This window comes from Pristiophorus japonicus, chromosome 8 (assembly GCF_044704955.1).
Source record: "Pristiophorus japonicus isolate sPriJap1 chromosome 8, sPriJap1.hap1, whole genome shotgun sequence".
Lineage (NCBI taxonomy): Eukaryota > Metazoa > Chordata > Chondrichthyes > Pristiophoridae > Pristiophorus > Pristiophorus japonicus.
In genome coordinates, this window is record NC_091984.1 from 90,825,957 (window position 1) to 90,849,988 (window position 24,032).

At 42.5% G+C, this 24,032-nt stretch overlaps 1 protein-coding gene across 2 annotated transcripts in view; it reads right to left on the reverse strand.

Annotated features, from left to right (window-relative positions):
• Positions 1 to 285: 285 nt before the first annotated feature.
• Positions 286 to 24,032, reverse strand: part of pgm1 (phosphoglucomutase 1) — a 135,299-nt gene continuing 111,552 nt past the window's right edge. Inside the window, exons 8-11 of one of the 2 annotated variants that reach the window (XM_070887056.1) lie at positions 16,020 to 16,155; positions 7,182 to 7,365; positions 5,546 to 5,680; positions 286 to 1,666 (exon numbers count right to left, since the gene is read on the reverse strand). In XM_070887056.1, coding sequence (XP_070743157.1) covers positions 1,577 to 1,666; positions 5,546 to 5,680; positions 7,182 to 7,365; positions 16,020 to 16,155 — 545 coding nt within the window. In that variant the 3' untranslated portion in view covers positions 286 to 1,576. The remainder of the gene's footprint in view (positions 1,667 to 5,545; positions 5,681 to 7,181; positions 7,366 to 16,019; positions 16,156 to 24,032) is intronic. The other variant, XM_070887057.1, reaches the window with a different exon arrangement.

A 24,032-nucleotide genomic window follows, 5' to 3' on the forward strand; every position in this document is an offset into this window, starting at 1 on the left:
AGCAGATTCAATAGTAACTTTCAAAAGGGAATTGGATAAATACTTGAAGAAAAAAAATTACAGGGCTAGGGGGAAAAGAGCAGGGAATTGGGACAATTGGATAGCTCTACCAAAGAGCCAGCAGAGGCGCAATAGGTCGAATGGCCTTCTGGGCTGTATGGTACAAAGATAAAATAAATTATGCACTACCAGCGTTCATGTCCTCCTTCAAAAACTTCTAAATCCATCATTACAAAAATTGGATTTTTTCATACTTTATTTTCACCCTAGATTACAACTGACAAGAATATTGGATACAGTTGGGTTTCGGGGATGGGGATAGGATCCTAGGAAGGCAGCAGCACAACCTTTCTTGTGGAGCTTAGAGGAGCCTCTAAAGATAAGTTTTAAACTTACATGACAGGGTCTCTGCTGGGTGTCTGTCAGGTTTGACTAAGCAGAGAACCCTCATAGCTCCGCTTAGTGGGCAGTTTAGTGACATCATAGGACCCTGATTTATGTTTATTCGTGAGACTCCCACCTCAATACAACCAAACTTTGCACAATTTCCTGAAATTATCAAAGACAACATTTTGTGAACAGCATGAAAGCAATTACTTGCAGTATACTCAACCAAATAAATGATCTGTATCACTGCATGGGTACAATGTAATGCTTTATTTTAAGGGGATGTAGACAAGTATTTATCAACAATCTAATTGCAAAGTAGTAAACTATTTTACATTCTGAACTTAGATGAAAATTCTTATTGTAATGAAAATGAAATTGGTTTTCTATTGCTTAATCGATTAATGACAGTGGAATTTAACCCAGATCAATAGAAACAAGTATTAATGACTTAATTTTGTTTGGGCATTGATTGAATCTTAATTGCACTTTTGAAATAACCAGCTGTATGCCTGTCCATTTTAGCATCACCCCTTCAGGATGAAACAGGCTGCAATTTACAAGTTTGCTATCAACTGAAGGACTTGCTTTTTATAACTGTTGATCATAAAAACATAGTATCAGGAACGTAATTCCTGAACAAGCACCAATATGATCAACAAAATTTCTCTGAAAAGAGTTGAACTGAACAAACAAATGGCTACTCTGTGACTTAAACAACCACGCATGTCAATGAACCTAACAGAAAAACATGGTTATTTCATATGAAACAGGGTGTTGCTGTTTTTGTTGATGCTTGTTTATGTCACCTTAGAATAGATTTTTTGTGTGTGTTGTCCTTTCACGTACTAATTTGCATAAGTTGCTGGTTGTAATACAGTACTGGTGTTGATATGGAAACACATTTAATTACAAACCAAAATTAATTTAGACCATTTAGGAGGCTTGAAACAACATATCACCAATAGAGTATATATATATATATATATATATTTATATTTTATTACATTTTTACTTCAACTTTCTTAACCTATGTTCATTTTCCCTGAAAAGTTTTCCTCTCTACAATATTCAGGAAACTTGAACATGGAGTAGGAGATGATAGTTTACAGTAACACTTTTCACATTTTTCAGGTTTCTATCCTTTACTTATTTCTTCTTCGATATTTTATCTTCTGATTTAATATTCTTATGTGATCACTGTAGGGCTGGTGCGGCCTGTGCGTTCATGAATCTGAGAAACCTTCAAAGCAATTTTTATTACAGGAGAGAGCATCGCCTGTAAAAGAGAAATTACATTTTTGAAATCAGGCTTTTTAAAAATAAACATTTTCTTGGCTCCTTTCATTGAGTGTGTGTACCCGAGAAGGTACAAGTCCCAGTGTTTGAGTGTGTGCACATGTGAAGGTACATCTCATTGAGTGTGCACATATGAAGGTACAAGCCCCATTTTTTAAATACTTTTTCTCTCTACTCAGATCTCCCCAAACTATGCACCATCTATGCATCATGCAATTCAGGACTTTGACAGATGCCAGGAATTAGCTTTGTGCCTCTGCTCTAAATAAGCTGCAGGATTTTAATGTCTCCCTTGAATCTCGGTGGTCAGAAATAGACAATCTTTCTAGAAGATATAGTTTGAACATGACTTTGTCAGACTTGTATTCTACTGCTTTGACTCTATAGTTCAGCATTCAATTTATTTTGTTAATTGCTGCTCTGCCACTAGTGATTGGACTACTGAGAGTTGAGTCGAGTCTATTGAACTCCTCTTTCAACTTCAGTCTTTGCTATTTCACATCTTTTCATGGAGACCAAAGATAGCTAAGGTCTGGATCTCTTTCAGATTTCCCTCTCTGTGGGAGGAGACCAGTACTTCACTTGGCTCTTCTCAAAAATGACATGGGTGAGATCAAAACTTCAGTAGTGCAAGGAATCACGGGTGCTAACCAATGGCCCATTTCAGAGCAACGCGTCTTGGTGTTCCAGTAAACAGCAACATCATGCTGCACAACCCCTTAAGTTTCATTGCTCCTTCTCTCTTGAAAATGTTGAATGATTCTGGACAATTTCACCAGCTGTGGGGGGGCCTCTGGCACCCCATCAAATTGGCCATTCTTCATGTATGAACCTAGATGCTGAGTGATTTCCTAGTAGGTATGGTGGACTTTGATCGTGGAGAAGCACCACACCAATCCCGATCTGGTTTTCACCTCATGTTTACACATGCACACATTGCAGCATAAGTCACACAAGTAGAAGCAGAACCTTGGCTGCATTTTCCTCATTTTCACCCAGGAACACTATGGCCCACTACAGAACCCTAATTGTTGCCCTGGCTAAGATCAGCTAACTTGGCACAGACTGAAGATCAAATCCAGAACCTTCCTAGTATGTAGCTCTGTCCCATTTAACCATTGAGCCATTAAAAAAGATAGCTATGATTTTTAACTCAATGCACAAAAGGATTGTGTTTACTGCACATTGGGTTTGTCATAGAGAGAAATTCAAGCCAATAATTTAAAAACTAACAAAAATCTTTAGCAATGCACACACAAGTACAGAAACAACAGTAATTTAGCAAATAGGTCACCAGATTTAGTTTTATTGAAATAAGTCAATAAGTGCAGCCAGATGTTGATAAGGTAGGGCACAAGGACACAGTTCATATCTCTGAAGCTCTTCTACTGTCAACCTTACGAACAAAACTGGCTTATGGGTAGATAGGACAAGATGGCAATGAAATATGGTGTGTGTCCGCACAACAAAACACCCTTTCCTCCCAATTTTCTTCCCACTTCTCATGAGGTCACAAAGTTCCATCGGTGCTGGCAATCCTCCAGTACCTTGCTCAAGTGGCCATATGTTATCCTAGATAGTGAGTGCTGGCAGAGTATTTGACTGTGGAGGAAATTGTATTCAAGCCCAACAATCTCAAAAGGTATGCTTTTCAGCAGAGATCACTGAATAGCGAGGAAAGGAAACATTTGCTTGGTGCAGAGGCACTGGACCAATGTGTAGCACCCCTACCTCTGATGAGCTAATCTACAGAGACCAGCAACAAACGCCACCTTCTAGAGCTGTATGGCTAAGTACCATAATATGCAGTGCATTTACAAGCTAAGTCACTGGGAGCCATTCAGTTAGTAACTGAACAATGCAAACCAGGAAGTTTCACAAGAGTAACCCCCGAGCTGTGTTGTGCCAACTAATCGTAGTCGGGGTAGCTTCAATACCCATGGGTTAAGGAGACAACAAACTCCCACAGTGCCACTGCTGACTGCTATCCGGCGACTCCTGCTACCTAGACTCATCTTTTGTTTCTTAACTTGCCCCATTACCATCTCCTTTTGCCTTACACCATCATCGCTTTTATCTCGTAATCTCTTCTGCCTTCCACACTATCGCAAACCTTCCCTTTTGTTCTTTCGACCCCCTCCCCTTGCTTAAAAACTTGTTACATCTCTAACTTTTTTCAGTTCCGATGAAGGGTCATCGACCTGAAATGTTAATTCTGCTTCTCTCTCCACAGATGCTGCCTGACCCGCTGAGTATTTCCAGCATTTTCTGTTTTTATCTCTTATCATATTAGTGTTTTCCATGGCAATATCCTTTTAGCCCTCATTACCAAACCTGGGTAGGAAGGTGACCTGCTCTTAGAACTTTCCCTGTAACTGTCCACGGGAGAACAGACTGAGATGGTTATTTCTAAATAAATGCCTAACTGTTGCTTGGAAAATCATGCAGATTGCCCAGCCAAGATTGGGAACTCAATATGTAAGGAAATCACAGTTCAAACACATATTCTACTTCAACTAAATTTATTGGGCCACATGGCCTTTTCCTATTCCTCAACTTGCTTATGTACTGCTTTATACGTTTGCTTTCATTTGAACCAACTTTTTTAGAAAGTCATAACTTTTCCACTGAATGATCTCAACCATTGTTACAATTCTGACCAAAAATAGTATTTAAGAACGTAAGAAATAGGCTCGAGGGGCCGTATGGCCTACTCCTGCTCCGCCATTCATTAAGATCATGGCTGATCATCGACCTCAACTCCACTTTCCTGCCCGATCTCCATATCCCTTTATTCCCCTAGACTCCAAAATCTATCTATCTCAGCCTTGAATATATTCAGAGACTCAGCATCCACAACTCTCTGAGGCAGAGAATTCCAAAGATTCACAACCCTCTAAGTGAAGAAATTCCTCTTCATCTTTGTCTTAAATGGCCTACCCGAGACTGTGCCCCCTAGTTCTGGACATTCCAGCCAGGGGAAACAACCTCTCAGCTTCTACTCTGTCAATCTCCTTCAGAATCTTGTATGTTTCAATGAGATCACCTCTCATTCTTCTAAACACCAGAGAGTATAGGTCCATTCTACACAATCTCTCATCATAAGACAGTAAGGCAAGTATATCCTTCCTTAGATAAGGAGACCAAAACTGTGCACAGTACTCCAGGTGTGGTCTTACCAAGGCCCCATACAATTGTAGCAAGACATCTTTACTCTTGTACTCTAACCCCCTTGCAATAAAGGACAACATGCCATTTGACTTCCTTATTATTTGTTGTACCTGTATGCTAGCTTTGTGTGTTTCTTGCACAAGGACACCCAAATGTCTCTGAACACTAACATTTAAAAGTTTCTCACTATTTAAAAATATTCTGTTTTTCTATTCTTCCTATCAAAATGAATAACCTCACATTTCCCTACATTATACTCCATCTGCCAATTTACTGCCCATTCACTTAGTCTATCTGTATCCCTTTGCAGATGCTTTGTGTTCTCCTCACAGCTTACTGTCCTACCTAGCTTTGTATCATCAGCAAACCTGGATATATTACACTCAGTCCCTTCATCTAGTCATTAATATATTTCACCAAGTATATTGTGGATTATTAATATTGTTAAAATATAGTAGACTGTGACTCCAACATGAAGTGAATTCACAGTTTCCCAGATGGTTAGCTCCCAATCTGAGTCAGGCTTTCAGTAAGTGCGAACTTTCAGGCTGTTATCATATAGCTCATGCTCAGCCACTTCAGAGCAGTACTGTCTGGCAGCAGGTCACAATGTATGGTGGACAGATGCAAGATAACAAAGCAGAATGGGGACAAAATCCCAATTTTAAAAATATGTAAAAAAAATTACCTGTGGATCTTTGAAGATTTTAGTTGCATCTTTATAATAGCTATCAATGTAAATCCTGATGGTCGCTCCAGCGCTGCCAGTTCCACTCAATCTAAAGATAAGGCGTGATCCATCTGTGAAAATGATCCTCAACCCCTGTCAACATATGATTTATGGGAATTATTTATGAGCTGACACTGATGCTATGACCTGTTAATGATATGGCTAACATTCTAAATATATACAGCATGCTGCTATAATGAGTTACTGGTGTATATTTCCACATAAAATGTAAAAGTAGAACATATTGTAACATCTTCTAGCAGGAAATCAAAAAGTATTTAAAACATTTCTGAGGGTTCGATTCCTAGTCTTTGCTGAGTTAGCCGATCCTCGCCAGTGTAGCAGTTGGGTGCTACAATTGCTCTCAGCGTTCTTGGGGAAAGAGATGTGGGGGGGTGGGGGAGAGGAACCATGGTCCCTCCTCCTGGCAACAATCCAGCGACTCTTGCTGGGATGTGTGTGTGCATGAATTTCTGATTAGTGTAGAATTGGACTTTGGTTGATGTCGCCCATGGTTGAATAGCTTGCTAACTCTCATCATCTAGGCTCATATCTGAAGCAAGGCCACTTGGGTAAGGTATCAGAAGCCTGCAGGCAACTGCGCAACTATACCAGCATCAGTCAGCACTTTGAGGAAGGAAACTGAGAAAGGGGAGAAAACTGGAAAAAAAGAACTTCTGGGACTGTTAATCCCTGCCTGAAGTAAAGTTAAAACACACCTCCAAGTTTTCACTTGTTCTGTAGGTTATAACCTTTCCCAAATAACTGTTATGGAAGGTTAATGGTTAAATGGATTGTAGAAGCTACTGGTTATATTAAAATATTTAGTGTAATAGCAAAACAATCCCAACATTTTCTTTGGTGCTTCTGGTACTTTTCAAAATTATTTATTTGAGGGAATTTAGTGCTAGAAATGCAACACATTCCCATTTCAGGCATCTATTTTTGATATTGAGTGTTCCCAAGCCAGATGCAGCACAGTCAAATGCAAAGTAAAGTTCCGTACTATTCAAATACAAAGCTTTTGCTTGTACTTCAGTCTCACATCAGCCTTCCTTATGGCCTCTGAATGAAGTTGATAATTTTCAGCAAAATTTATGGCATTTTAAGCTATAGGCTCGTTTCCATTTGAAACCACATTGAGACTGCCAAAACGTTGTTCACAAAGTAGTCTCATAGCCAGCAAACAGGGGAGACTTTCATTAATGACTGGGAAAGGGCTAATGTTCTAACCCATTGCAGTTCATGGTTCGCCCGACATAACTCTTAACCTGGATATTCAAAAAAAAAAATCAGCATCCTGATTTCCAGTCAATCACAGGTAGGAATCTGAGGCTGCTTTGCAATTTATGCTCTTTCCCATGCTAATATTCTTGACTGGCAACTCTAAAGATAAGCAAAACATAGGAAGCTATTGTTATAGGTCAGCATCTGTATTTCTTTCCCCCCCCCGAGGGTTATTTTGGGGCATAATCATCCAGATTCATGCAGGTTTCAGTTACAGAAACTTCAAGTTGTAATTTACTTCTGTGTTTGCAGGTAACTGATGAATTAGATAAATATTGTGCACATGCAGCATCTCTCAATCTCCTACCTGATTTCTGGAGATACTGCCATCAACAGGGTCACAGTATTCAAAATTATCAGCCTTGTCCACAACGTACTCTTCCTCACAAACCGTGAACTTGTGGCCAATGAAAGCGCGGTCCAACATCATAGTCTCCAGATCCTTCATTATCTTACCCGCTGCCTCGGCATCTACTTCTTCATAGTCGTACCTGCCGCAGAAAAACTCAGTGAACAATGTGTATACAGCTAAGAAGGTCAAGAGATGATTCGATACAGGTCTTCAAGATTATGAAGGTAAATATGATGAATTGTAACGACAGACCGTAATTTTAAGATAATCACAGAAAGAATTCAAAGGAGGTTGGAAAAAATTCTTCGTTGACAGGGTGGTTAGAATATATAATTCTCTGCCACAAATCATTGCTGAAGCAGAGTTCATAGTTCTTTTGAAAGAGAATTAGACAGTTCATTGAAAAAGAGGAATATTAAAAGATATGGGATGAGACCAGAAGAGTGGCATTAGACTGGGTGGCTCATGTGGGTGAAAACATCAGCGCAGATTTGATGGGACAAATGCCCTCTTTCTGTGCTGTAATATGATTCTATCTGATTTACATCCTAGTTGATTTGTTACATGACTTACTAATGCAGTATTCCTTCAAATTTGGCTAATTAGAGACATCGCAGTTGTACTTTTTTCATGGTTTATTAAACACAATTGCATTTCTGTTTCTCCCGTGCTCTCCTCAAAGTGTCGATTTGTGCTGGGAAATACTTCCACAGAAACTGGAAGCCTTCTGATACCTCACTCATGTTGTTATTCTTTGTTTATAGACTTAGACGGTAAGCTATTTGATTGTGATGGGCTTCACAGCTGACCCCAATCCTGTCCTTACTCAAAGTTTGTATATGGACTTTTTATGGACGGGGCTGACAGGATAGAAATAAGGAGCAAGAACTCTAGCTGATTCCCCCCCTCCCCCTCCCCCCCCATCATAACCCAGGGATCCAAGACCAATTCTAGAGCCCAAATAAAGGTCAGCTGGAGTGGAAGAGAAACTTCGACTGACCTCAATTTTTCACTTTCTAGTCTGTATGGCTTAGCACTACACCATTTACAAACCAACATCAGGGGAATTCAAATGCTTCATTTTATTTTACTCAAAGACAGGATCTTGATAACTCAGTTGTACTCCACAGTTCTCCACTGAATATCCTAATTTTTTACATGAAGGATGAAATGGTGAATCAAGTCAGCTCCTTCCAACAGATCAAGTAAAAATTACACTATCGGGGGATCTCCATAATCCATTTATCATAGTTTATCATTCCACAGATGAGCAGAAATGGAAAATGTGTTTAAAATAAATATTATAGTTCATATCAAATAAGCTAAGTGTGGATCGTAGGCATTTGTGATATGTATCACAATGAGTTGTTCATTTTTAACAACCACTCATCTCTGATATGTATTCTGTTTATACAACAAGTATAGTGCAACTTAAGCCATAATTTATTTTAATACTTAATATTTTGACCATTTATGTAGACTTAGTAAAAGGAACTGTGAGGTGACCTGCAAGATTATGTGAAGGACCACAGAATCAATAAACACCAGAATAAAATAATTTAAACTCTATAAAAACTGTGTTCTTTTTAACAAAGCAAAACAGAACATTTCTCCATTGGGATTGGGTTCAAGACGTCTTGGCCTGAAGGGTTACAATATACAAAACAAGGGTCTAGCTGTAGCCCGTTTAAAAGCATAAGTCGCCAGACAGAAAGCACCAATTTACAGTCAGAGATAATTAAATGGTAGATGGCTGCGCAAAAAGCATACTGCAATAGTTTGCATATATGCTATCTGCTGCAGCACAAATTTTCCAGGTAACAAATACTATGGTTGTGGAAACATTTTTCAGAGCAGGATCTTTCAGCAACTAAAAACACAGAAAGTGTTGGAAATACACTGCAGATTGGTCAGTATTTGAAACAGAGAGACACAGAGTAACATTTCAGGTATTACCTTTGTCAGATCAGAATTCTGAAAGGCTCTGACTGAAATGTTAACATATCTTTCCCTTTCAGATCCTACTTAAGGAGTTTTGGTTTTGTATCATTTTCTACTTTTGCTGGAGATTTCCAGCATTCACAAGAGTCCTGTGGGATTGGAGGGCAGATTCTAATACGGATAAGAATTGGTTGCATTTTTGCAGATAGAGGCCATTAACGGCAGCGGCTCCATGTGGAGACTGGTGACTACTCGAATCCGGCAGGGATCAGTGTTAGGGCCATTACTCATTGCAATATACATCAATGATCTGGATGAAGGCATTGGGGGTACTGACGTAAGTTTGTGGATGACACAAAATCTGTGCTGGATCCCGAATCCTTTGCGAAGAAAAGATTACAATCGGATAACAGTAATGAAGAAAAATTACAGTTATGAAGAAAATAATGGCACTAAAGAGCGACAAATCCCCAGGACCAGATGGTTTCCATCCCAGGGGTTTAAAGGAAGTAGGTGAACACATTGCAGATGCCCTAATTATAATCTTTCAAAGTTCTCTCGATTCAGGATCCGTTCGTTTAGATTGGAAAATTGCATTTGTCACTCCACTATTTAAGAATGGTAAGAGAGGGAAACCATGGAATTATAGACCAATTAGCCCACCATCTGTTGTCAGGAAATTACTAGAGTAGGGTGACTGAACACCCTGAACATTTTCAGCTGATCAGAAAGAGCCAGCATCGACTTGCAAATGGTAGGTCATGCCTGACAAACCTAATTCAACTTTTTAAAGAGGTGACTAAAGTACTGGACAGGGGAATATCTATGGATGTTATTTATATGGACTTCCAGAAGGCATCTGATGAAGTCCCTCATAAAAGACTGTTAACTAAGGTTGAAGTCCGTGCAATTGAAAGCAAATTATTGACCTGGTTAGGAAATTGGCTGTGCAGCAGGAGACAGAGAGTAGTAATAATGGGCAGGTGCTCCAATTGGCAGGATAGAAACATAGAAAATAGGTGCAGGAGCAAGCCATTCGGCCCTTCGAGCCTGCACCACCATTCAATATGATCATGGCTGATCATGCAACTTCAGTACTCCACTCCTGCCTTCTCTCCATACCCCCGATCCCTTCAGCCGTAAGGGCCACATCTTACTCCCTTTTGAATATATCCAACGAACTGGACTCAACAACTTTCTGCGGTAGAGAATTCCATAAGTTCACAATTCTCTGGGTGAAAAAGTTTCTCTTCGTCTCGAGCCTACATGGCTTACCCCTTATCCTTAGATCCCCTGGTTCTGGACTTCCCCAACATCGGGAACATTCTTCCTGCATCTAATCTGTCCAATCCTGTCAGAATTTTATATGTTTCTATGAGATCCCCTCTCATTCTTCTAAATTCCAGTGAATATAAGCCTGGTCGATCCAGTCTTTCTTCATATGTCAGTCCTGCCATCCCAGAAATCAGTCTGGTGAACCTTTGCTGCACTCCCTCAATAGCAAGAATGTCCTTCCTCAGATTAGGAGACCAAAACTGCACACAATACTCAAGGTGTGGTCTCACCAAGGCCCTGTACAACTACAGCAAGACCTCCCTGCTCCTATACTCAAATCCTCTCGCTATGAAGGCCAGCATGCCATTTGCTTTCTTAACTGCCTGCTGTACCTGCATGCCTACTTTTAGTGACTGATTTTACCATGACACCCAGGTCTCGTTGCACCTCCCCTTTTACTAATCTGTCACCATTCAGATAATAATCTGCCTTCCTGTTTTTGCCACCAAAGTGGATAACCTCACACTTATCCACATTATACTGCATCTGCTATGCATTTGCCCACTCACCTAAACTGTCCAAGTCACTCTGCAGTCTCTTAGCATCCTCCTCACAGCTCACACTGCCACCCAGCTTAGTGTCATCTGCAAACTTGGAGATATTACATTTAATTCCTTCGTCTAAATCACTAATGTATATTGTGTTAAGTCCTGACTCTAATGTGCTGACTTACACGAGACACATGCTGAAGTCAAGGTCACTCAGGACCTGCACCTTTAATTCACAGCTCTCCAGTGCTGCACTTGCCTAAGACCTCCCTTTATATACCTCAGTGGGACAGGGATGGAGTGTCTCCTGCAAGTGCACCTCTGGTGGTAAGGTATGCTTATTGTTACAGATCATATCCAGTTAGTCATGTATAGCATGGTAAGATACACAGTTATATATAGTAATGTGAGATACATGACATATTGCAAATAGCTGGGGTCCCAGCACTGAGCCTTGCGGTACCCCATTAGTCACTGCCTGTCATTCTGAAAAGGACCCATTTATTCCCACTCTTTGCTTCCTGTCTGCTGACCAGTTCTCTATCCACGTCAATACATTACCTCCAATCCCATGTGCCTTAAATTTGCACACCAATCTCTTGTGTGGGACCTTGTCAAAAGCCTTTTGAATGTCCAATTACACCACATTCACGGGTTCTCCCTTATCCAACCTACTAGTTACATCCTCAAAAAATTCTAGAAGATTTGTCAAGCATGATTTCCCTTCCATAAATCCATGCTGACTTGGACCGATCCTGTCACTGCTATTACATCATTAATAATTGATTCCAGCATTTTCCCCACTACCGATATCAGGCTAACCGGTCGTAAATTCCCTGTTTTCTCTCTCTCCCTTCTTTTTTTAAAAAGTGGGGTTACATTAGCTACCCTCCAATCCATAGGAACTGATCCAGAGTCCATGGAAAGTTGGAAAATGACCACAAATGCATCTACGATTTCTAGGGCCACTTCCTTAAGTTCACTGGGATGCAGACTATCAGGCCCTGGGGATTTATCGGCCTTCAATCCTATCAATTTCCCTGACTAGTGGTGTGCAGGAAGTGTACCCAGCTGCAGCTCCTGACAGACCGTATTGCGACACTGGAGCTGCGCATGGATTCACCCTGGAGCATCCGCGATGCTGAGGATGTTGCGAATAGCATGTTTAGTGAGTTAGTCACACCGCAGGGAAAGGTTTCAAAGGCAGATAGGGAATGGGTGACCATCAGGCAGAGCAGTGGAAGGAAAGTATTGCAGGGGTCCCCTGTGATCATCCCCATCCAAAACAGATACATCGTCTTGGGTGCTGTTTGGGGGGCTGACTCATCAGGGGAGGGCAGCAGCAGCCAAGTTCATGGCACCGTGGGTGGCTCTGCTGCACAGGAGGGCAGGAAAAAGAGTGGGAGAGCTATAGTGGTAGGGGATTCTCTTGTAAAGGGAATAGATAGACGTTTCTGCAGCCACAATCGAAACTACAGGATGGTATGTTGCTTCCCTGGTTCAAGGGTCAAGGATGGCTCAGAGCGGTTGCAGGACATTTTGGAGGGGGAAGGTGAACAACCAGTTGTCGTGGTGCATATAGGTAAAAAAACGGGATGAGGTCCTACAAGCTGAATTTAGGGAGCTAGGAGTTAAATTAAAAAGCAGGACGTCAAAGGTAGTAATCTCAGGATTGTGACCAGTGCCACGTGCTAGTCAGAGTAGAAATCGCAGGATAGCTAAGATGAATACGTGGCTTGAAGAGTGGTGCAGGAGGGAGGGATTCAAATTCCTGGGACATTGGAACCGGTTCTGGGGGAGCTGAGACCAGTACAAAGCGGACGATCTGCACCTGGGCAGGGCCAGAACCAATGTTCTAGGGGAGGTGTTTGCTAGTGCTATTGGGGAGGGGTTAAACTAATATTGCAGGGGGATGGGAACCGATGCAGGGAGACAGAGGGAAGTAAAAAAGGGGCAGAAGCAAAAGATAGAAAGAAGTAAAAGTAAAAGTGGAGGGCAGAGAAATCCAAGGCAAAAGGGTCACATTACAACAAAATTCTAAAGGGACAAAGTGTGTTAAAAAGACAAGCCTGAAGGCTCTGTGCCTCAATGCGAGGAGTATTCATAATAAGGTGGACGAATTAGCTGCGCAGGCAGCTATTAATGAATATGAGATAATTGGGATTACGGAGACATGGCTCCAAGCTTACCAAGGCTGGGAACTCAACATCCAGGGGTATTCAACATTCAGAAAGGATAGACAGAAAGGAAAAGGAGGTGGGATAGCGTTGCTAGTTAAAGAGGAAATTAATGCAATAGTAAGGAAGGACATCAGCTTGGATGATGTGGAATCTGTATGGGTAGAGCTGCGGAATACCAAAGGGCAGAAAACGCTAGTGGGAGTTGTGTACAGACCACCAAACAGTAGTAATGAGGTTGGGGACAGCATCAAACAAGAAATTAGGGATGCGTGCAATAAAGGTACAGCAGGTATCATGGGTGACTTTAATCTACATGTAGATTGGGCTAACCAAACTGGTAGCAATACGGTGGAGGAGGATTTCCTGGAGTGTATAAGGGATGGTTTTCTAGATCAATATGTCAAGGAACCAACTAGAGGGCTGGCCATCCCAGATTGGGTGATGTGTAATGAGAAAGGACTAATTAGCAATCTTGTTGTGCGAGGCCCCTTGGGGAAGAGTGACCATAATATGGTAGAATTCTTTATTAAGATAGAGAGTGACACAGTTAATTCAGAGACTAGGAAACTTAAGGAAAGGTAACTTCGATGGTATGAGACGTGAATTGGCTAGAATAGACTGGCAGAGGATACTTAAAGGGTTGACGGTGGATAGGCAATGGCCAACATTTATAGATCACATGGATGAACTTCAACAATTGCACATCCCTGTCTGGAGTAAAAATAAAATGGGGAAGGTGGCTCAACCGTGGTTAACAAGGGAAATTGAGGATAGTGTTAAATCCAAGGAAGAGGCATATAAATTGGCCAGTAAAAGCAGCAAACCTGAGGACTGGGAGAAATTTAGAATTCAGCAGAGGAGGGTTTAATTAGGAGGGGGAAAATAGAGTATGAGAGGAAGCTTGCTGGGAACATAAAAACTGACTGCAAAAGCTTCAATAGATATGTGAAGAGTTAAAGATTAGTGAAGACAAACGTAAGTCACTTGCAGTCAGAATCAGGTGAATTTATAATGGGGAACAAAGAAATGGCAGACCAATTGAACAAATATTTTGGTTTTGTCTTCACGAAGAAAGACACAAATAACCTTCCGGAAATACTGGGGGACCGAGGGTCTAGCGAGAAGGAGGAACTGAAGGAAATCCTTATTAGTCAGGAAATGGTGTTAGGGAAATTGATGGGATTGAAGGCCGATAAATCCCCAGGCCCTGATAGTCTGCATCCCAGAGTACTTAAGGAAGTGGCCCGAGAAATAGTGGATGCATTGATTATCATTTTTCAACAGTCTATCGACTCTGGATCAGTTCCTATGGACTGGAGGGTAGCGAGGATTTAACATGGATGTCAACATTATATACACGGCTTGCATGTGTCTGCCAGTGACCATTAGGACTCCGACAGTCGCACCCTCCGGTGGCAGGTAAAACCCAGTTAACATACATAACTAGAATGATACCCGGATATCAAGGATTAAATTACGAGGAGAGATTACACAAACTTCGGTTTATTCCCTAGAATTTAGACGGTTATGGGGTGTTTTGATCGAAGTTTTCAAGATATTAAGGGGAACAATATAGGGTAGATAGAGAGAAACTATTTCCGCTGGTTGGAGAGTCTAGGACCATGGGGCATAGTCCAAAAATTAGAACCAGACCTTTCAGGAATTAAATTAACACTTCCTCACATAAAGGGTGGTAAAAGTTTAGAATTCTCTTCCCCAAACGGCAATTAATGCTAGATCAATTGTTAATTTTAAATCTGAAATTGATAATACCTTTGGTTAACAAAGAACTATGTTTCTATGATATGGAGCAACGGCGGAGTTAGGTCGCAGATCAGCCATGATCTCACTGAATGACGAACAGGCTCGAGGGGCTAAATGGCCTACTCCTGTTCCTACATTCCTATCTTGCCGATGCGATGGGAAAAAGGGCATGTATCTGGCAGATGTTGATAAACATATGTGATGCATATGGATAGGGCTAATGCCAACCATTCTGGTATCAGAATTAAAGACTGGGTGTTATAGTGCATAAGTCACTAAAAGTTCACAACCAGTGCCGAGAAGCTACAGCAGAAGCAAACAGGGTATTAAGAGCTATAGCTAGGGTGATGCAACACAAAACAAAAGCACCACTGTGTTCCTGTCCAAGACAATGACTAACCCAACCAGAATATTGGTGGGAGATACAGAAGCAAAGAACTAGATTAGATGTCAGGGGGTTTTTCATTTGACCTTTGGAATAGGTTGCCGGCTCATGCAGTGGATGAAGATTCATTGCAAATAGTCAAAAGGGAGCTGGACAAGTTCCTGGAAGGGTTTGATCGCGGAGTACAAAAGGTAGGTGGAATGTTGGGTAATGTACCTCATGTTCATTATTATCACCTGGAATTCTTTTCTTCTTGACTTCAAGGTTAGGAGAGAAATTTCCCAGGTTGTTTTCCCCCAAATTGGTATAGGGTTATTTTTATCTGTTTTGTTGCTTCTCCCAGGAGACTGGTGGGTGGGGAGTATTGGGGGTCGTGTTGCTTAGCTACAACATAGCTAAACGAGACAGACCTGGTCTGTTTCTTTCCACCCATTTGTATGTTCGTATGTGTATATGACTTTTCTTTTTAACGCCATTCCTGAAAATAAACCGGAAAATGCCCTGAAACAGCAATCAACAAGAACTTGTTCAAAATACTACCTTACTGACAAATTATAATCTAGGACTTTGCATAATTTGACCATATAATGTGCAGAACAACATGAGATTCAGATCTGGTGCATATTTTTGCTTTTTTTTTGTTGAAACCCTGCATGTTAGTGCAAAAGGCAAAGGATGATTTTGAATGAGATGATCTAACCTGGTGAAAAAATTGCGACCATATTTCTGCCAATGTTCCTGCATAATCGCCTCCACACTTTGTTTGCGTTTGGCAATAATGGACAGCCAGGCAAGCACAGCCCACAGACCATCTTTTTCACGAATGTGGTCAGACCCTTGAGAGGTAATAAACAGAAGTCATTAGGAATCAAAATTACAATTAGAAAAAAAACTTTTTGTGAATATCATGGTGAGGGAATGTTGGCAAAAGGAACACTTTTCCAATGTCATCATCAAGCACTCGCAGGTCAGGTTAGATTAAGAGAAAGCTCCCTCTACTCTGCATACCTGAGAGTGTTCAATGCTCAGAGAATAAAGCTCCTTCTACTGTATTCCAACAATGGCCTTACCCTTAACCTACTTCACTGGATAATTTTCAGGATTGGAAACACCAGTTGATTTTCTCCTTCATAGCCCAAAGAGAACAATGTTCATGATGAATCAGATCAGATAGCTCAGCAGAGATCAGGAATTGAGCCTGTTACTTTCTGGTATGCATGGCTTAGCATTGCACAAGTCAGTGGGGCAAAATTGCCCCGTGCCTTGTTTGAAGGCGGCAACCTTGCTGGGCCAGGATATTTATCGCCTAGCCCGGAAGTTCTGCCCCTGCCGTGGAATTCGGCCCTTCCGCCCCTCAACGGAGGCAGAGCGCGATTGGAGGCAATCCGTGTCCATGGAGGGGGTGCTCCTGGGGCGGTAGCGTGGTGTCCTGCCAGAAACTTCAATTAAAGGGGAGGGCCACTGTGCACTCTGTAGACCCTTTGGCGGCCGCCACTGGGCCACCAGGGACGCCCTCGACTGAGCCAACAACACGGCACCCAAAACGGAGTGCTGGGCTGCAGGATGGCCGCCTGGTCGAGGTGAGGGCCGCCATTGTTGGGCCGACAGAAGTGTCGGCCAATAGAAAAACATGGCGGACCACAGTGCAAACGGCTTCCCCTTTAAGGGGCGTCCCAGCGGCGGATGTCCGCCAGCTTTGCGCTGGCGGTGACATCGGCCGGCGCCATCCTCGCTGCCCGCCGAACACAAAGGGATCAGTGCGGAGCAGTGAGGAGTCGGCATGCATGGAGATGACGTCATTGCCATGCGTGCGCCAGCCCAGGGCACAATGCTAATGACACAACGTCCCCCAAACCTCCAGGGCAATTTCCCCAGAGACATTATCAACCCCTTACCCCGGGCGATAACCTCATTATGCCTCGTTAGCGCCTGCCGGAGGCGCTAATGGGGCTATAAAAAAGGGCAATTTCGCATCCAGTGTCTTTACCCACTTACTTTACTGGAGGAGATATCAGCTCAGGGTTTTTTTTTAAATGAACTTTTTGGAATTTTTTTAATTAAAAAACAATACTTTCAAGACCTGGTGGAGATTAAACAAAAAACATTTCAAAGTAAAATTTAAATTAAAAAAAGGATCAACAGATTATATTAAAAAGCAAAAAACTTGCAAAAGTTGAAAATCTGAAACGAAAACAGAAATTGCTGGAAATGCACAACAGGTGAGTCAGCATCTGTGGAGAGAACAGATAGGTCAATGCTTTGAGCTATATCTTTAATCTCTAACATTTCTTTCCATTGTCTGGCTGAGATTATTTTTTATGTAATTTCAGCTACAGGCACAATGGGCTGAATGGCCTCCTTCTGTGCTGTATCATTCTATGTTGCGGAGTTGGAGCTGAGGGTGGATTCACTCTGGAGCATCCACGATGCTGAGAATGACGTGAGTATCACGTGTAGCGAGTTGGTCTTACCGCAGGAGAAGGGTCCACAGCCAGCGAGGGAATGGAAGACCAGCAGGAAGAGTAGTGCAAGGAAGGTAGTGCAGGGGTCCCCTGTGGTCATCCCACTGCAAAACAGATACACTGCTTTGAGTGCTGTTGAGGGGGATGACTCATCAGGAGAGGGCAGCAGCAGCCAAGTTCATGGCACCGTGGCTGGCTCTGTTGCACAGGAGGGCAGGAAAAAGAGTGGGCGAGCGATAGTGATAGGGGATTCAATTGTAAGGGGAATAGATAGGCGTTTCTGCGGCCGCAACCGAGACTCCAGGATGGTATGTTGCCTCCCTGGTGCAAGGGTCAAGGATGTCTCGGAGCGGGTGCAGGACATTCTAAAAAGGGAGGGAGAACAGCCAGTTGTCGTGGTGCACGTTGGTACCAATGACATAGGTTAAAAAAAGGGATGAGGTCCTACGAAATGAATTTAAGGAGCTAGGAGCTAAATTAAAAAGTAGGACCTCAAAAGTAGTAATCTCGGGATTGCTACCAGTGCCACGTGCTAGTCAGAGTAGGAATCGCAGGATAGCTCAGATGAATACGTGGCTTGAGCAATGGTGCAGCAGGGAGGGATTCAAATTCTGGGGCATTGGAACCGGTTCTGGGGGAGGTGGGACCAGTACAATCCGGACGGTCTGCACCTGGGCAGAATCGGAACCAATGTCCTCGGGGGAGTGTTTGCTAGTGCTGTTGGGGAGGAGTTAAACTAATATGGCAGGGGAATGGGAACCAATGCAGGGAGATAGAGGGAAACAAAAAGGAGGCAAAAACAAAAGACAGAAAGGAGATGAGGAAAAGTGGAGGGCAGAGAAACCCAAGGCAAAGAACAAAAAGGGCCATTGTACAGCAAATTCTAAAAGGACAGAGGGTGTTAAAAAAACAAGCCTAAAGGCTTTGTGTCTTAATGCAAGGAGTATCCGCAATAAGGTGGATGAATTAACTGTGCAAATAGATGTTAACAAATATGATGTGATTGGGATTACGGAGACGTGGCTCCAGGATGATCAGGGCTGGGAACTCAACATCCAGGGGTATTCAACATTCAGGAAGGATAGAATAAAAGGAAAAGGAGGCGGGGTAGCATTGCTGGTTAAGGAGGAGATTAAGGCAATAGTTAGGAAGGACATTAGCTTGGATGATGTGGAATCTATATGGGTAGAGCTGCAGAACACCAAAGGGCAAAAAACGTTAGTGGGAGTTGTGTACAGACCTCCAAACAGTAGTAGTGATGTTCGGGAGGGCATCAAACATGAAATTAGGGGTGCGTGCAATAAAGGTGCAGCAGTTATAATGGGTGACTTTAATATGCACATAGATTGGGCTAACCAAACTGGAAGCAATACGGTGGAGGAGGATTTCCTGGAGTGCATAAGGGATGGTTTTTTAGACCAATATGTCGAGGAACCAACTAGGGGGGAGGCCATCTTAGACTGGGTGTTATGTAATGAGAGAGGATTAATTAGCAATCTCGTTGTGCGAGGCCCCTTGGGGAAGAGTGACCATAATATGGTGGAATTCTGCATTGGGATGGAGAATGAAACAGTTAATTCAGAGACCATGGTCCAGAACTTAAAGAAGGCTAACTTTGAAGGTATGAGGCGTGAATTGGCTGGGATGGATTGGCGAATGATACTTAAGGGGTTGATTGTGGATGGGCAATGGCAGACATTTAGAGACGGCATGGATGAACTACAACAATTGTACATTCCTGTCTGGCATAAAAATAAAAAAGGGAAGGTGGCTCAACCGTGGCTATCAAGGGAAATCAGGGATAGTATTAAAGCCAAGGAAGTGGCATACAAATTGGCCAGAAATAGCAGCGAACCTGGGGACTGGGAGAAATTTAGAACTCAGCAGAGGAGGACAAAGGGTTTGATTAGGGCAGGGAAAATGGAGTATGAGAAGAAGCTTGCAGGGAACATTAAGACGGATTGCAAAAGTTTCTATAGATATGTAAAGAGAAAAAGGTTAGTAAAGACAAACGTAGGTCCCCTGTAGTCAGAATCAGGGGAAGTCATAACGGGGAACAAAGAAATGGCGGACCAATTGAACAAGTACTTTGGTTCGGTATTCACGAAGGAGGACACGAACAACCTTCCGGTTATAAAAGGGGTCGGGGGGTCTAGTAAGGAGGAGGAACTGAGGGAAATCCTTATTAGCCGGGAAATTGTGTTGGGGAAATTTATTGGATTGAAGGCCGATAAATCCCCAGTGCCTGATGGACTGCATCCCAGAGTACTTAAGGAGGTGGCCTTGGAAATAGCGGATGCGTTGACAGTCATTTTCCAACATTCCATTGACTCTGGATCAGTTCCTATAGAGTGGAGGGTAGCCAATGTAACCCCACTTTTTAAAAAAGGAGGGAGAGAGAAAACAGGGAATTATAGACCGGTCAGCCTGACATTGGTAGTGGGTAAAATGATGGAATCAATTATTAAGGATGTCATAGCAGTGCATTTGGAAAGAGGTGACATGATAGGTCCAAGTCAGCATGGATTTGTGAAAGGGAAATCATGCTTGACAAATCTTCTGGAATTTTTTGAGGATGTTTCCAGTAGAGTGGACAAGGGAGAACCAGTTGATGTGGTATATTTGGACTTTCAGAAGGCGTTCGACAAGGTCCCACACAAGAGATTGATGTGCAAAGTTAGAGCACATGGGATTGGGGGTAGTGTACTGACATGGATTGAGAACTGGTTGTCAGACAGGAAGCAAAGAGTAGGAGTAAATGGGTACTTTTCAGAATGGCAGGCAGTGACTAGTGGGGTACCGCAAGGTTCTGTGCTGGGGCCCCAGCTGTTTACACTGTACATTAATGATTTAGATGAGGGGATTAAATGTAGTATCTCCAAATTTGCGGATGACACTAAGTTGGGTGGCAGTGTGAGCTGCGAGGAGGATGCTGTGAGGCTGCAGAGCGACTTGGATAGGTTAGGTGAGTGGGCAAATGCATGGCAGATGAAGTATAATGTGGATAAATGTGAGGTTATCCACTTTGGTGGTAAAAACAGAGAGACAGACTATTAGCTGAATGGTGACAGATTAGGAAAAGGGGAGGTGCAAAGAGACCTGGATGTCATGGTACATCAGTCATTGAAGGTTGGCATGCAGGTGCAGCAGGCGGTTAAGAAAGCAAATGGCATGTTGGCCTTCATAGCAAGGGGATTTGAGTACAGGGGCAGGGAGGTGTTGCTACAGTTGTACAGGGCATTGGTGAGGCCACACCTGGAGTATTGTGTACAGTTTTGGTCTCCTAACCTGAGGAAGGACATTCTTGCTATTGAGGGAGTGCAGCGAAGGTTCACCAGACTGATTCCCGGGATGGCGGGACTGACCTATCAAGAAAGACTGGATCAACTGGGCTTGTATTCACTGGAGTTCAGAAGAATGAGAGGGGACCTCATAGAAACATTAAAAATTCTGACGGGGTTAGACAGGTTAGATGCAGGAAGAATGTTCCCAATGTTGGGGAAGTCCAGAACCAGAGGTCACAGTCTAAGGATAAGGGGTAAGCCATTTAGGACCGAGATGTGGAGGAACTTCTTCACCCAGAGAGTGGTGAACCTGTGGAATTCTCTACCACAGAAAGTTGTTGAGGCCAATTCACTAAATATATTCAAAAAGGAGTTAGATGAGGTCCTCACTACTAGGGGGATCAAGGGGTATGGCGAGAAAGCAGGAATGGGGTACTGAAGTTGAATGTTCAGCCATGAACTCATTGAATGGCGGTGCAGGCTAGAAGGGCCGAATGGCCTACTCCTGCACCTATTTTCTATGTTTCTATGTTTCTAATAATCATTCCACCAATTCTTCCTCGATGCTTGCCCATATTTTTGTTGCTGTCTCCTATCCTTCTTTCTGATTCTATAAAATCTTGTTCACTTTCATTTTCAGGTCTGAAGAAGGGCCCAAGTCAATCATGGTGATTTGCCTAATCCGAGACAAGTGTTGTATTGAGTGTTGAGGACTAAGCTGAGTAGAAGCATAAAAAGCCTATTCAGGTCTGATATTGGCTGGGGTGGATGGGACAAAGGCAGCAAGTCATGGAGTTTAGTGAAAGAAAGATCTTATCCAGTTGAGGTGCTGCCGCAATAAGGTCATATTGGGGTTCCATAGCAAGAGGTATGGAATATAAAAGTCAAGGTGTAATGGTGAATCTATATAAAACCTTAGTAAGACCAGCAGTTTTGGGGTCCACTCTATAGAAAGGATGTTGAGGCAATACAGAAGGTACAGCACTGATTCACTAGGATGCTGGAAATAAAAACAGAAAAAGATGGAAATACGCAGCAGGTCAGACAGCATCTGTGGAAAAATGGGAGTTAGCCAACATTTCAGGCCTTGTGACCAATCCTCAGAACTAGGAGGTATTACAGATGAGCAGCATTTAAAAGGGAATACAACAAAGGAAAAGGAAACAGGTAAAAGAAAAACACACAAACACGCAGGGAAAGAAATAGAATGACTACTGAAATGCTTAGGTGGTGAACAGGAGATGATAAAATGGCAGTCCTGATAGTAGCAGAAGGCAAAAGGAGTTATAATGAACTAAAATAAAAATATATTTGTGACACAGAACGTGTATGAATAGCTAAAGGGGATAGGTAGAAAGGGAAGCATTAAAAAAAAATCGCAAAGTGGCGCAGGCTCCAGTGGTCCAGATGTCTGGTGGAGCAAAAGCAGCAGATCAGCATGAAGGGTGCAACAGACCACCCCCATCAGTAATGTTCCAATGGGGAATGTCCATCCCAAGTAACAAGTAGCTCTCTCCCTCATCCCACCATCGCTGGAAACACCGGCACTGTTTGTTCACTAGGTTGCTGCCTGTTAAGAGGAAAGGCTTGAAAATTGAACTGTTTTCACTAGAATAGACAACATTAGAGTAATTTGATAGAGGTGTTTAAAATTATGAATGGATGAACTTCCAAATTCAAATAATCATGCAAGTAAAATTAAGTAAATGTATTTAATCATGATACATTGCTCAATTCACAAAGATGTTATAATGTTGTTTTTAAAATTGGTCCCAAAAGGTTTGCCCATTTAAAATCAGTAGTAAAACTGAATCTTACATTAAACATCTACTAATAAATTGTTCTGTGAATAAAATTAGCATAGAATTCAGTCAGGGTTCAAATAAATCACAGTGAGCCCGCACACATTCATTTTCATGCAGGGTCACTAAATACTGGTCAGGGGTAGAAACCCAAGCTAACTTATCCCTTCTTTTGCCCAAGGGCACTGAGGCAAATTATAGAACTCCAAATTGCTACCTCAGCCAAGGTGAGCACAGACCAGGAATCAATTCAACAACCTTCAAGTCTGTATGACTTCGTACCACACCAGCCTTTACCTATTGAGCTACAAGAACAATTAACTTGTTTACACAATTCCTCAATCATTTAGTATCATAGAAACATAGAAAATAGGTGCAAGAGTAGGCCATTTGGCCCTTCGAGCCTGCACTGCCATTCAATAAGATCATGGCTAATCATTTCTTCAGTACCCCTTTCCTGCTTTCTCTCCATACCCCTTGATCCCCTCAACCGTAAGGGCCATATCTAACTCCCTCTTGAATATATCCAATGAACTGGCATTAACAACTCTCTGCGGCAGGGAATTCCACAGGTCAACAACTCTGAGTGAAGAAGTTTCTCCTCATCTCAGTCCTAAATGGCCTACCCCTTATCCTAAGACTATGTCCCCTGGTTCTGGACTTCCCCAACATCGAGAACATGCTTCCCGCATCTAACCTGTCCAATCCCGTCAGAATCTTATATGTTTCTATGAGATCCCCTCTCATCCTTCTAAACGCCAGTGAATACAGGCCCAGTTGATCCAGTCTCTCCTCATATGACAGCCCAGCCATCCCTGGAATCAGTCTGGTGAACCTTCGCTGCACTCCCTCAATAGCAAGAACATCCTTCCTCAGACTAGGAGACCAAAACTGAACACAATATTCCAGGTGAGGCCTCACTAAGGCCCTGTACAACTGCAGTAAGACCTCCCTGCTCCTATACTCAAATCTCCTTGCTATGAAGACCAACATACCCTTTGCCTTCTTCACCGCCTGCTGTACCTGTGTGCCCACTTTCAGTGACTGATGAACCAGGACACCCAGGTCTCGTTGCATCTCCCCTTTTTCTAGTCTGCCGCCATTGAGATAATATTCTGCCTTCGTGTTTTTGCCCCCAAAATGGATAACCTCACATTTATCCACA